The sequence below is a fragment of the Triticum dicoccoides genome, chromosome 6B (assembly GCF_002162155.2).
Source record: "Triticum dicoccoides isolate Atlit2015 ecotype Zavitan chromosome 6B, WEW_v2.0, whole genome shotgun sequence".
Taxonomy (NCBI): domain Eukaryota; kingdom Viridiplantae; phylum Streptophyta; class Magnoliopsida; order Poales; family Poaceae; genus Triticum; species Triticum dicoccoides.
Window position 1 is genome coordinate 489,325,756 of NC_041391.1, and position 13,461 is coordinate 489,339,216.

The 13,461-nt window shown below is 49.2% G+C and overlaps 3 protein-coding genes and 1 long non-coding RNA gene across 5 annotated transcripts; 1 reads left to right on the forward strand and 3 right to left on the reverse strand.

The window, feature by feature from the left end:
* Positions 1 to 215: 215 nt before the first annotated feature.
* Positions 216 to 778, reverse strand: LOC119324739 (molybdopterin synthase sulfur carrier subunit-like). The gene has a single exon (XM_037598510.1). The coding sequence runs from the start codon at positions 721 to 723 to the stop codon at positions 406 to 408; it is 318 nt and encodes a 105-aa protein (XP_037454407.1). The 5' UTR covers positions 724 to 778; the 3' UTR covers positions 216 to 405.
* A 31-nt stretch (positions 779 to 809) lies between these two features.
* On the forward strand, positions 810 to 4,797 carry LOC119324738 (APO protein 3, mitochondrial-like). 2 transcript variants are annotated; one of them, XR_005157130.1, is made up of 4 exons: positions 810 to 1,625; positions 1,735 to 2,688; positions 4,004 to 4,055; positions 4,561 to 4,797. XR_005157130.1 is itself a non-coding variant. In XM_037598509.1 (2 exons), the coding sequence occupies exons 1-2, from the start codon at positions 1,225 to 1,227 to the stop codon at positions 2,597 to 2,599; spliced, it is 1,266 nt and encodes a 421-aa protein (XP_037454406.1). In that variant the 5' UTR covers positions 810 to 1,224; the 3' UTR covers positions 2,600 to 3,176. The 2 variants fall into 2 exon arrangements, 1 of the variants encoding a protein (XP_037454406.1); XM_037598509.1 differs by lacking the exons at positions 4,004 to 4,055; positions 4,561 to 4,797 and having other exon boundaries at positions 1,735 to 3,176.
* A 466-nt stretch (positions 4,798 to 5,263) lies between these two features.
* Positions 5,264 to 10,101, reverse strand: LOC119325658 (U-box domain-containing protein 33-like). Its single transcript, XM_037599376.1, has 9 exons — positions 9,706 to 10,101; positions 9,094 to 9,215; positions 8,447 to 8,568; positions 8,129 to 8,236; positions 7,576 to 8,011; positions 7,330 to 7,470; positions 6,695 to 7,222; positions 5,828 to 6,607; positions 5,264 to 5,721 (listed from the first exon to the last, which is right to left on the reverse strand). Exons 1-9 carry the CDS (start codon positions 9,977 to 9,979, stop codon positions 5,506 to 5,508), a joined length of 2,727 nt encoding a protein of 908 aa, XP_037455273.1. The 5' UTR covers positions 9,980 to 10,101; the 3' UTR covers positions 5,264 to 5,505.
* A 113-nt stretch (positions 10,102 to 10,214) lies between these two features.
* On the reverse strand, positions 10,215 to 13,448 carry LOC119323133. Its single transcript, XR_005156145.1, has 3 exons — positions 12,423 to 13,448; positions 11,095 to 11,789; positions 10,215 to 10,808 (listed from the first exon to the last, which is right to left on the reverse strand). It is a non-coding gene; the product is annotated as an uncharacterized LOC119323133 (long non-coding RNA).
* Positions 13,449 to 13,461: the final 13 nt, after the last annotated feature.

A 13,461-nucleotide genomic window follows, 5' to 3' on the forward strand; every position in this document is an offset into this window, starting at 1 on the left:
TTCCTCTGTTAGTTTCTTCGGACTAATACTTGCTAGAAAATTCAGCCAGATTTTTCATTTTAGTTCCACTAGCTATTGGTCAACCTCGAAGTGGCCGGACCCTTCCTCAGACCGTTCAAAAGCAGGAGCTACATCCGAGCTGCCCTTTTTAGCTATCGATCAACCGTATTGTGAACATTAAGATACTATCACATACAACAACTACGCGAGCATGCTTTGTGTATCTTCTCAGATTCAAAACCATATTATTCATCAACATGATTGATGAACACAAATGCCAGCGAACATCACAACTTATTATTTATTCAACGTGCACATTGATCAGGAAGCAAAGACAAGTATCGAAGAAAAGAGGAAGACCTTTCTTTCTTTCTCTCTTTCATTTTCTTCATTTTGCAGTCCCGGTCAGCCGCTGCTGATCGGCGGGATGATGGCGAGCTCGTCTCCGTCGGCGACGGGGGCGGACTCGGGCGCGTACTCCTCGTTGAGCGCGAGCACCATGGAGCGGCGGATCTCGTCCAGCTTGGGGAACGAGGCCAGCACCCGGCCGAGGCACTCCCCCGCGGTGCTCCCAGAGGGCACCTCCACGGAGGACTCCGCGACGCCCGTCAGATCCCGCGCGCGGGCGAAGAACAGCACCTTCACCCTCACCTTCGCGACGGCCGCCGCCGCCGGCGGTGATCCGGCCGCGGGGCTGTCCCCGGGAGCAGCGTCCGGAAGCATGAGGAGAGGAGGAGACCGTATTTTTCTGGACTCTCGGGTACGACTACGGGATATGACCACGACGGAGGCGGGGGAAGGAGCCAACCGAGTGGTTGCATTGACCAGAATACCCCTCGTACTTCTGACTGCTGCCCTCCGGACTACGGCGCCACCACGCCGCTCGCCGGACCCCCACACAGCACGCACCTCCGCCTGTCGCCGCCCGTAGGAGCCCGCCGGCGAAACTCGAGCATCCACTCTCGTGTGTCGTCGCACGCGCGCCAGTTGAGTTCGCTGCTCGTCAGATCGCCGTCTTTTCGCCTGGGCGTGGGCGTGGGCGTCCGCCCCCCTCGCAGCCCGGACCTCTGCGCCCCTCCCCGTCGGTGCACCCGAAGAGGCCACTCTTGCTATTCCAAGGAGCCGCCGCGTTCCAAACTTCCATAGCTCCCTCGCTTCGACCTGCCTTCTGCCCCGGATTGTAACCGGCGGCGCATCTGCGCTGAGGGCAACGTGTTCGATGAAATGCCACCGGCTGGGCTTTTGGCTCGGCGAGTCGTGCGTGGGAGAGCTGAACCGCTGCTGAGGTCTTTGCGTCCTCTCAGAGCGTCTACACGATGGCTGCACGCCGGCAGGGAGCCACAGGAAGAAGAGTTCCCTTACGCCGACGTGCCCCGGCCCGGGAGGAAATGGGAGAGGAAGCCGTACGTGACACCGATGAAGGTCCTCATCCGGAGGGCCAAGGAGGAGAGACGGGCCCGGCAGGAGACCCCGTGCCGCGTGCTGGAGCACCCGCCCGCCAACGGCCTTCTCGTGCCGCACCTCGTCGAGGTTGCGCATCGGGTACACAGAGCAAGGGAGAGGCTCCTCAGCGGCCTCGCCAGCCTTGTCAAAGGCGAAGCTGCCATCCCGGTGAAGCGATGCAGGTAAGGGGAAAACATGCACACACCAATGGCAATGTATTTTGCTTTGCATAGCCATGGTCTGTTGGATTCAGCAAGGTGGTGTGAGTAACGGTGTCAAGTGTCTGATCAGGTTCTGCTCGGAGGTGCACATCGGTGACATCGGGCACGAGATCAGGACGTGTGAGGGTCCCAACAGCGCGTCTAGGAACTCCTTGCACGTGTGGCGGCCGGGGACAGTACGGGACGTCCTCGGCTTCCCATACTGCTACCACCTGTTTGATCGCGTTGGGAAGCCCAGGGTGGTGCACAAGGAGAAGTACGTCGTCCCAAGGCTCCCGGCCATCCTGGAGCTATGCATCCAGGCAGGTGTCGACGTCGAGCGATACCCAACCAAGAGGAGGGCAAGGCCAGTCTACTCAATTGACGGCAGGATTGCAGACTTCGAGCTGGACGAAGAAGACGGCTCCTCCGAAGCAGAAACATCACCTGAAGCTTGGTCGTGTCCATTGCCGCCGCCTCAAACGAGTTCTGCTTGTACTGCCTATGCCGGTGATCGAACAGAACAAGAGATCACTGTGAGGGAGATGAGCTCCAGGACGCTGCAGTCCTGGCTGGAGATGCGGTCGGGCGCGGTGAAGCTGATGAGGAAGTACAGTGTGGTCACCTGCGGGTACTGCCCAGATGTGCAGGTCGGGCCCAAGGGCCACAAGGTGAGGATGTGCAAGGCGAGCAAGCATCAGCAGCGGGATGGCCAGCACGCGTGGCAGGAAGCCACGGTGGACGACATTGTCCCCCTGAACCATGTCTGGCACGTCCGCGACCCGGCTGGCGACAGTGTGCCTCTCGCGAACGAACTCAAGAGGTACTATGGCAAGGCCCCGGCTGTGGTGGAGCTCTGCGTGCGCGCGGGCGCCCCAATACCGGCACAGTACAGGAGCATGATGCGGTTGGACGTCGTGCCGCCCGCACGCGACGAGTACGACCTCGTTGCCTGAGAGTCAGACTGGCATTGCGGTGCCTGGTGCTCATGCATGTTTTCGACCCTCAGTTTGCCTGCATGTTGGAGCTGCGCAAGGTTGAAATGGTTAGGATTCCGATGCTATTTCTTCAGGGCATGTTTGTTTTATCTTTCTTCTTATGGAAGTCTGGGGTGATACCCCCTGAACTTGTCTTATGGTTTACTTTACAACCCTCAACTTTAGTTTTGGTTCATATTTCGCCCTCCAAGTGTAAAACCGTTCATAATATAACCTTGAGATATATTGATATGTTTTAACTCAGGTTTTATCAGCCACATCATTGTTTTTTCTCCTGTAGGTTCTCAGGAGAAAATTCTCCCATGTTAGTAAGAATGTTTGTATACTTTGAATTGGGGTCAACTTAGCTGTTTAAGTTTCTTGGTTTCATGATGGTTTTCTCAGCCGAGGAAGTGAATCATGTAAGTGTGTGTAGATATTTTAGCACATTTTAGTACTATTGGAGAGAAAATACTCAAGTTTCATTCACCATTTCTCCTTTCTGCTAATTAAGAGATCGAATATCTGCTCTGCTGATTATTATCCATGAATTAGTTCCTCTATTCTTGCCATGACCGATCATTAATTAAATTTCCTTGCAGTTAACCTGATGATAACATGCTCGCCGGTCCGATTTCAGACCTTGCCGGCTGCTTAGCTATTATAAGTCACCAAATGGTAACATAGTCGATTTGTGTAGTCCTATAAAAGGACATGTACCCTGTTTGAAATACTTAGCTTGTTGCTAATGATATAAACCTTGAGAGCTTCATCTTAGTTCCTTGTGTGCATGTGTGAGAAAAACACTGAGTCCTGGGTGAGAGCTAGAGCTAAGTGGTTCTAACAGTTTTGATTGCTACATCCACACTTCCCCATATCTTATTGGTTAATTTCTTCGGTGTAGATCCCACTGAGTTTCAGCAATTTTAACATACGTAAACAATGTAATTTATTAAAAGTACACAAATTAGGTTGTACCTGTGATATTGCCAATTGTATTGATTCAAAACAGATCTCCGGGTTTATTTGTCAACCCTTTGGATTTTGTAAATGGACAACTCTGGAAACCACAAACCGAATTTGTGGTCCTTTTTCTTGTAAAACGATACTATGATGTTGCAAGGATAAATCATTTTGTCGAGAAATGCAAGAAAAAATAATCTAGAACAACTATTTTTGCAATTTGCAAGAATGGCATAAAGTAGTCACTATAAATATGTTAAGGATAGTCACCCCTGAATGAAAAATCCCAGTCACTCATTTATGATTCAAACAATGAGCCTGAATTATATCCTTTCGAGCTCACTTCTTCATTCTTCAGTGCCATCGATCTCATCTGGCTTGAAATGCTGCAAACTGAAGATGGTGTTGTGGTTTGTACAGGTGAATGGGATATTTCAGGAAGATTTTCATTCATTTCCCTGTAGCTGCGCAGGTATGGATCGGATTTTCAGCCATTTGCACGAATTCTTTGAGAACACAATAAATTGGTCTCCTAGCTAAACTTGAAGATACTATAAATTGTGCATTGTGGTAACTATGTAGTTCACTAAGTCTGGATTAACCTAAGAAACCATTCTGTCTAAGCCTGCTAGCTGCATGCTTCATTTGCTGATTGTTAGGAAAGAAACTAAAAGTTTGAAAATGCAGTCCGTATGTTCTGCTTCCTGATTGTAACTCCATAAGCAGTAACTAATATAGGTGGACGCCCTGATTGATCATTGCTAATCTGAATATTGCGACATATACAGTTTTCAAATTACACTGAGTTGGATTATTGGTACTGTAACATATTTTGGTTCCATTTAAAAGTCCCAGAAATACAATACTTACCAATCTGGACCAAAAATATGTGAAATATCGGACATACTGAGTTATCCGTTAGGTTCCTTGAAGTGCTATCACAGTTTAACTCATATACATTTCTCCATTGCTTGCAGGCCAATTTGTTGTACTTAATTTTACTCGCACATCAGTTTGGAGCTATCTTAGTAAGCTACATGCCAAATGAAAAAAAAAGAGATAAAGTTGTTGTGCTATTAGCTATATCATGTTAACATGCAACCGTGTATTTGATTGGTAAATTTGGTATCTAGGTAGAAATACTGTGTTGAAAAAGAAACACATGTCCTGAAAATACAGTTAGTCCGCTGTACTGGTGTTTCCTGTTCTAGAAATATAAATTGGCATAAGAAAAACATCAGCTCCTTTACGGGGAAAAAGATGAAAAGCACCGGGTTGGGCCGGTGTGGTCTATACTTTGAGCAGTGCTGGTCTGCAGCCGCTCCCATGATACGCTTGGTGATGCCATGAGTAGCAATAAGTTCTGCATGTCTTTCAGAAACATCGTTCATCTCTATCATCATTTTGTCACATGTACATCTTTTCTCGCGCATTTCACTGTCAAGGCATATCCATCTCTATTCTTCTCTGCCTTTTCCTCTCAAAGTTTCTACAATTGCTGGTCTTTTCTGGTGGTCTCATGCTGGTATGATGAGCTCGCCAGCAGGAGGAGGGGAAGTTCGGGTTAGCTCCCTTGTCGATTCTCGCTACTTGATAGATTTGACAAATAGTACTATCTCCGTTCACAAATGCAAGATGTTTTGGATATTTCAATATAGACCACATATGAACCGAAATGAGTGAACAAACATCATAAAACACGTCTATATACATATGAACTGAATTAGGCGCTGCCCTTCGGAGACGCCGTTACAAATTTACAATCGGGAGGTCGTCACAGACCAAAAAGAAAGAAGAAAAAGGAAAAAGATTACAGAACGAGACGCTCCCCGCTCTTTGTGCCTAACGGTAATTTTGTTGGATTCAAACTTTTATGTACGTAGTACATGATTTACAGGATTTCGTGCGTGTTCAAGGATTGGTCATCTCCAGTCCTCATGGTACTGGTACCGCTGCCGATGCTGTTGTTGCCACTCGAGAATCACCGAGCGGAGCCCCCTGTTGGGGGTGAGCTCGCGGTGCGCGAGCTTCAGGTTCGTCATCGGCGACGTGTCGTGCCCGCTGTCCAGCCACCCTCTGATCGCCTCTGCTTCGTACGTGAACCCGTCGGCCGCGATGTGCGGGTCATTCATCATCTCCTGCTCACCACCAGGCAGAAGAATAATTTGGTAAGATTCGTTTGAACCTTGCAACCTTGGTCGCCAAAAAATCGTGCATCGTCATGTCATGTACTGGTGTACATACCTGGAAGATCGGGCAGACGAAGTAGGACGGCGTGGAAGCCTCGTCCGGCAAAGTGGGAGAGGCAGCGAACATCGGCCGCCGGGCAGTCAGCGAGGCGGCCTTCATCAGGGGCTCGACCACGGTCCAAACCTCCCGGGCAAGGTCCGGGCGGCGCCTCCTGCTCATCTCGGCACACCGCAGGCCGAGGTGCGCGAGCTGGTTGGCCTGCACAAACGGCCAGGCCCCCGCAGAGGGGTCGAGGACGGTGTGCAGCTCCCCCTTCTCCACCGCGTCCTCCACCACCTCGGCGATCTTCTGGGGTCGCCTGCCCGTCAGGAGCTGCAGGATGATGATGCCCAAGGAGTAGACGTCGGAGCGTGGCGTCAGCTCGCCGCTAGACAGGAACTCCGGGTCCATGTACGCGAAGGTCCCCCTCGGGGTGGTCGTCCGGTACAGCGTGGTGGCGGCGGTGGAGGTGCCGGACTGCGTCAGCAGGCGGCAGATGCCGAAGTCCCCCAGCTTGCTCACCAGGTTGGCGTCCAGGAGGATGTTGGCCGGCTTCAGGTCGCCGTGGACCACCGGGTGCGGCTTGTTCGAGTGCAGGAACGTCAGGGCCGAGCACATCTCATAGATGATCCTGGTGCGCACCTGCCATGTCAACGGCGGCGTGTCGTTGGCGCACGCGAGCCGGTCCTCGAGGCTGCCGTTCGGGAGGTACTCGTACACCAGGCCGAACGCCTCCCGGCATGACCCTATCAGCGCGACGAGGTTCGGGTGCCTTACTCTGCCGAGGACAGCAACCTGCCATGGCGTTTATGACTGCAGGATCAGACATGACCGACTCTGTGAAGGTGAACTGACGCCAATGATGATCAACTGAAGGATTACCTCTTGGTTGAATTCTGACTGGCCCTGCAAGCTTTTCGGGTGCAACAGCTTTATAGCCACGGTTGTGCTGCGAAGTGAGCCTTTGTAGACACACCCGAACCCGCCCTCACCGATCTTGAGTGCTTCGTCAAAGCTCCGAGTTGCCTGCTCGAGCTCAACGGCGGAGAACTTGGTGTTCAATGCTTCAGTCGCCATAGAAATTCTCTGCTCGCTCTTCTGGCGCAACTCTTCAGCTGCGGCTGCCGCGGCATCGCTCTCTTGTTGCAGCTTCTCTTTGTCTGCTTGGAGCGCTTCGAGAAGGCACTTGCTTGAGGCCAGCTTCTCCTCGCCATCTCTAAGAGCAGACTCCATCTCGGTCATGCGCTGCTCCAACACGGCCTTCTGTTCTTCTGCATCATGTAGTTGGTCGTATATCGTGTCACACTGAATTTCCGTTGCTTCGAGCTCCTGCGCCTGTCTCACGAGTGTCTCCTCGATTGTTTTTCTCTGTCTTATCTCGTGATGATACAACTTCTCCAACTCCTTGGCCTGTAAGATTAGATTGTCTTTAGTTGGTTTCAGTGCAGGCGCTTTACAATCTGAAATTACACGCCTTAAAAGAACTGACTTATGGGTTAGAACTCAGAGCCAGTTACCTTTTGAAGAGCTGAAAGCAGATCAAGTTCGGCTTTTCGGCGCTTGGTTGATTCTTCGAACACCTCTTTCTTTGATTCTTGAGTTTCGCGGAGAGCCTCCTCAAGTCTACCGTACATTTCCGCATCAGCACCTGGATTCTCCTGTATGGCTCAAACACTTCAGTTATCTGTTGCATTTCATTAGGTGGAGTTCTTTCTTTGGGATTAATATTGTGAGACTTCGACAGAACAGTAGGTGATACGTACGAGCTCATGAAAAGGAGATGAAAAGTGGTCATCGTCAGACTCATGCATTGGATGATGTGTTGCTGATTCGGAGACACTGATTGCATCATCGTTCCTTGATAGATTGTACCAGGAGCTTTGTGATCTCCTCCCAAATTCACCCCAGGAATCCATAGAACTCAATGGTGTTCTTGTTGGCCTGGTATTCACATTGAGCTCAAAAGGTTCAAATAGCTGAGGTGCTGTACCGCCAGCTCCTCGAGAGTGATGCCGCATCACTTCTGTTCTCGATCTGTTCAGATTCTGCTGTGGACTTCCGTTTGAGCTTGGTGCTTCGCTCTCTGACTGGTGGATTGTAATTGATCTCATGTGGCTGGAAAGGCTGCTTGCTGATAATGTTGATGCAACTGTCGATGCAGGTGATGGTGGTATCATAGGAACGGTTGTGTTTGCTTCCCTGCAGCATTCATCCATTAACAGGTAAGGCAAACTAATTTTCATATGTTGCTCAATGCACTCTACTGAGATCCATATAAAGGAAAACTAAGTGCCTATCTTAAGGCTGTTGGCTGACCTGGTACATATCAGTTGCCCTTTACAAGTAGTAAACCATATCTTACATGGTGATGCTTCTGCCTCCATTAGTATGATTGCTGTCTTGGACTTTGGTCTTTTCATTTTCCTACAATTTTGCCATCAATGTTAGGTTTGATATTATAAAATGTCAAGGCCTTTTTGTTTCTCATTTCTTACTAGCAGCATACACGGACTGGTACTTATCAGGAACAAGCAAGATTTGCGGTGTATCATTTCATTCTGATGATATTCTGCAGATCTTATAACTACGAAAATATGGCATTAGAAGAGAACTATCAAGGTGTTTGGTCCATACTTTGAGTAATGTTTGTCTGCAGCTGCTCCCATGACAAGTTTGGTGATGCCATGAAGAACAATAAGCTCCTCAAGTCCTTTAGCAACATCATCTTTCTCAATTATTATCTTCTCACAGCTGTCCTGTGAAAGCAAAATGGTACAAGCAGATTCTCATACTGACCTGTGAAAACAAAATGGTAAAAAAAAACTTTGCAATAGGGATACACATATGCTTCTTAAGTTATCCTATTTGTTAGTTTATACTGGATTACTTAGTGGCAACGTATCATGCACAACCCATCCTTAGGGTACACTCATCTAACCTAGTCAGCTGAGGCACCAAATAAACATGAAAATAAATCTAAAACGAACTCGGCATGCACTTCCATTGTACTCTACCTATGTATAAAATTTAAAATTAGAATCCATTATGTGATAAAAGGTTACAAGAATGAGAAATTGTTTTTCTCTGGTGCACTTCAAATTTGAAGCTAATTTTCGAAAAAAAAATTTTGCCACCACACTCCATTGGTTGCACCTAAACAAAAAGCCCAGAAAATTTTCATGTCGGTTTGATGCCCGAACTAAAGGCGGGCAGTACGATATCTTCCTTGATTATGGTTAGTTTATCCGTGAGAGAGACGTAGCAGATGTAGGGAAGAAAACCTTTAGCATTGTGCATAGCACAACATATTCTTCTAGCCTTTCCAATGCCTTTTCTAGCTCCTGCTTTCTGTAGTCCTTGACCTGTTCTGGATCCAGCCTGGTATGGTGCATTTTTGCTCCCACTGGAAGAACAGAAAGACAAGGGGTTCAAAATGTGACAAGGACAAATCCTGTTAAGTCTACTCTGAACTCCCAAGCAAAATGGCCACATAAAGGTAGGACGCAATTTTTCAGTTAAATGGTTAGCGAATATTTATGCCTGATGCAACCCTGTGAATCTAAAACAAATAAATTGTGCAATATTGATTCCGGTATACTGCAGCGAATTTATGCTAGATTGACACCGAATGGTGGTGCTTTTCCTTAGAAAGCAAATGTGTTGCCGAACTTCAAGGCCTGTTGGGTGTGTACATAGTCAAAGTCTAAGCATTGGCTCGGCTTGCTGTTGGCCAAAGCAAAATAGAAAATACTACCAACAAAACAAAACCATTCAATTTGACGAACCGCACATTCACTGAGAATCAAAATGGCATCGGCATCCGATTTCGGGGATACCTTCTTCCTCGGAGAAATTCATGGCTTAAATAACCTAAGAAGATAAGGAAGCCTTACTCATGGGGATCATCTGCGCGGGGCGGTGGACGTGAGCCACCACGACCTGCGCGCCGTCCTTGGCCAGGTTCTGCAGCGCCCACTGCAGGGCGCTCTTCCCGTGCTTCACCTCCCCGGGGACGGCCACGAACACCCTGTCCGCGGCCTCCAGCTCGCCGCCGGCCTGGTCCACCTCCACAATCTCGCCGCCGATGTCCGCGAGGCTGCTCACCGACGTCCTGAAGCTGTACCGCGACCCGCTCCCCGACGTGTCCCACCGCCTGTGCGCCTCCATCGCCGCTGACTCGGACGGCGCCAGTAATGAATGCCGCGGCCGGCTGCCTATAAACGCATTGCGTGAGCGCGTCGCGGGCTCTGAGGAAGTGGCCGGGGATGACGGGGGAAATTCGGGGGAAATGGCTGCGCCGTGCCGAGTTGGTGTTTATCAATGCTTCACGACTTCGGGTCAACGGTCTCCGGGTCCGTGACAGGGAGTTCCGAATCTCTACTATTAAAGCGGGACCGAACGTCGTGATGGTTCGACCTCGTTCGATCCCCCTCCCTTCGAACTCCCACACGCACGCAGCAGCCCACCAACATAGCAGCCCACCAACATAGCCCACGTACGAAAAAACACCAACTCAGCGCCCGCAAAAAAAAATACAACAACTCAGCCCACGTACGAGATCCACAGTTCAACACACGAACGATAAGTCCATGGAACCCCACGATCGCGCCCAGTCAACAAAAAAACAGCTCCGCAACCCACGGACGAGGACGAGGTCCATCGACCAAAAATCAAACTTCTTCGACCCGCCAACGAACGCCAGTTCTTCCTGGCGTACGAGCTCCATCAAGACGCCAGTTCTTCCTGGCGTACGAGCTCCATCCACACGTGAAAGCACGCCGCCAAAACAGAAACGCCGCTTCAATCGTCGTCCGGCCACATCGTTCGCACGCGAGCTGTGGGAGCTGCAGCCTCTGCTGGTCGCCTCCAAACACAACCTCCGCTCGACGGTTGTTGCTGCGTCATCTCCTGAGCGCGCCTACCGTCTTCTTTCTCTCCGATGGCAAAGGAAGTTATGTTTCATGGTGCCTGAACTCCCTAGGTTTGCCATCCTGACCTGTTCAAAACTTCATAATGTTAATACTCAGATTGCATCTTTAACTTATTTGAACATATCACTTATTCCCCAAAGTTGCAAAATCTAATCAGTCTATAATTCTGCCCAGTAAATTTTAACACCATTTGGTAGATCATGCAGGAGAAAGATTGCAAGTGTACAGTGAAGTCAGGCCATAATTCTGCCCAGTAAAGTTAGGCCATAATTTTGCACAACAGTAAGGCACCCCATAACTAAACAGAAAACACAGAACAAAGCAGAAAGAGGCAACTAAAGAGGCACATACCTAGCATAATGTACTGACATTGTAGTTAGAGAAGCAAATTGTATAAACTTGGGCTTTGGCAAGATAACAGCAGGTATGCCCATTGAGAATCTCTACTATTAAAGGGGGATCGAACGTCGTGATGGTTCGACCTCGTTCGATCCCCCTCCCTTCGAACTCCCACACGCACGCAGCAGCCCACCAACATAGCCCACGTACGAAAAAACACCAACTCAGCGCCCGCAAAAAAAAATACAACAACTCAGCCCACGTACGAGATCCACAGTTCAACACACGAACGATAAGTCCATGGAACCCCACGATCGCGCCCAGTCAACAAAAAAACAGCTCCGCAACCCACGAACGAGGACGAGGTCCATCGACCAAAAATCAAACTTCTTCGACCCGCCAACGAACGCCAGTTCTTCCTGGCGTACGAGCTCCATCAAGACGCCAGTTCTTCCTGGCGTACGAGCTCCATCCACACGCGAAAGCACGCCGCCAAAACAGAAACGCCGCTTCAATCGTCGTCCGGCCACATCGTTCGCACGCGAGCTGTGGGAGCTGCAGCCTCTGCTGGTCGCCTCCAAACACAACCTCCGCTCGACGGTTGTTGCTGCGTCATCTCCTGAGCGCGCCTACCGTCTTCTTTCTCTCCGATGGCAAAGGAAGTTATGTTTCATGGTGCCTGAACTCCCTAGGTTTGCCATCCTGACCTGTTCAAAACTTCATAATGTTAATACTCAGATTGCATCTTTAACTTATTTGAACATATCACTTATTCCCCAAAGTTGCAAAATCTAATCAGTCTATAATTCTGCCCAGTAAATTTTAACACCATTTGGTAGATCATGCAGGAGAAAGATTGCAAGTGTACAGTGAAGTTAGGCCATAATTCTGCCCAGTAAAGTTAGGCCATAATTTTGCACAACAGTAAGGCACCCCATAACTAAACAGAAAACACAGAACAAAGCAGAAAGAGGCAACTAAAGAGGCACATACCTAGCATAATGTACTGACATTGTAGTTAGAGAAGCAAATTGTATAAACTTGGGCTTTGGCAAGATAACAACAGGTATGCCCATTGAGAAAAACATGTAGCAAGCTTCCAATCTACCACCAAGGATAATGACGTCTCTATCTAGCATCTACCCAGTTTCAGTAAATTAAAACAGGCTGATTGTTACGGTCTTGTATGTTGTCACCTGGACCAAATCCCACCATGTTTTTGTATGGAGGACGATGCAAAAAATGCAGGAGAGAGAAACAAATAAATCTAATTTTGGCAATCCAGTACAGACAATATGTATTATATCACGTAGTATGAAGAAACAAAGTCAAGCACTTACGAGAGCCTTTGGTGCAGTGAAATTTTGAGTGGGAGTCTGTATTATTACAGTTTGGTACCATCCAAATGACAGCCCCGTAAATCAGCTCCAGCCGACACACACCTTTGCTTCCACAGCTCATGCATAACCAGCCGACACACACCTTTGCTTCCACAGCTCATGCATAACCACATACCCGGGGATTCAAATCAACCTACAAGAATATTAATCCATTAGTCAGATCCAAGATGACACCAAATCAAATTGGTTAGGATGTGTGTCGATGCTTGGTGGCTTCGCCCGCCATCACCGAGCTATCAAAATCACAAGGCTACTGCTCGCATTTCACAAACACATCATATTACAATCACATGCCTCATTTGGACGTCATATGCCCGAATCTCTACTATTAAAGCGGGATCGAACGTCGTGATGGTTCGACCTCGTTCGATCCCCCTCCCTTCGAACTCCCACACGCACGCAGCAGCCCACCAACATAGCAGCCCACCAACATAGCCCACGTACGAAAAAACACCAACTCAGCGCCCGCAAAAAAAAATACAACAACTCAGCCCACGTACGAGATCCACAGTTCAACACACGAACGATAAGTCCATGGAACCCCACGATCGCGCCCAGTCAACAAAAAAACAGCTCCGCAACCCACGAACGAGGACGAGGTCCATCGACCAAAAATCAAACTTCTTCGACCCGCCAACGAACGCCAGTTCTTCCTGGCGTACGAGCTCCATCAAGACGCCAGTTCTTCCTGGCGTACGAGCTCCATCCACACGCGAAAGCACGCCGCCAAAACAGAAACGCCGCTTCAATCGTCGTCCGGCCACATCGTTCGCACGCGAGCTGTGGGAGCTGCAGCCTCTGCTGGTCGCCTCCAAACACAACCTCCGCTCGACGGTTGTTGCTGCGTCATCTCCTGAGCGCGCCTACCGTCTTCTTTCTCTCCGATGGCAAAGGAAGTTATGTTTCATGGTGCCTGAACTCCCTAGGTTTGCCATCCTGACCTGTTCAAAACTTCATAATGTTAATACTCAGATTGCAT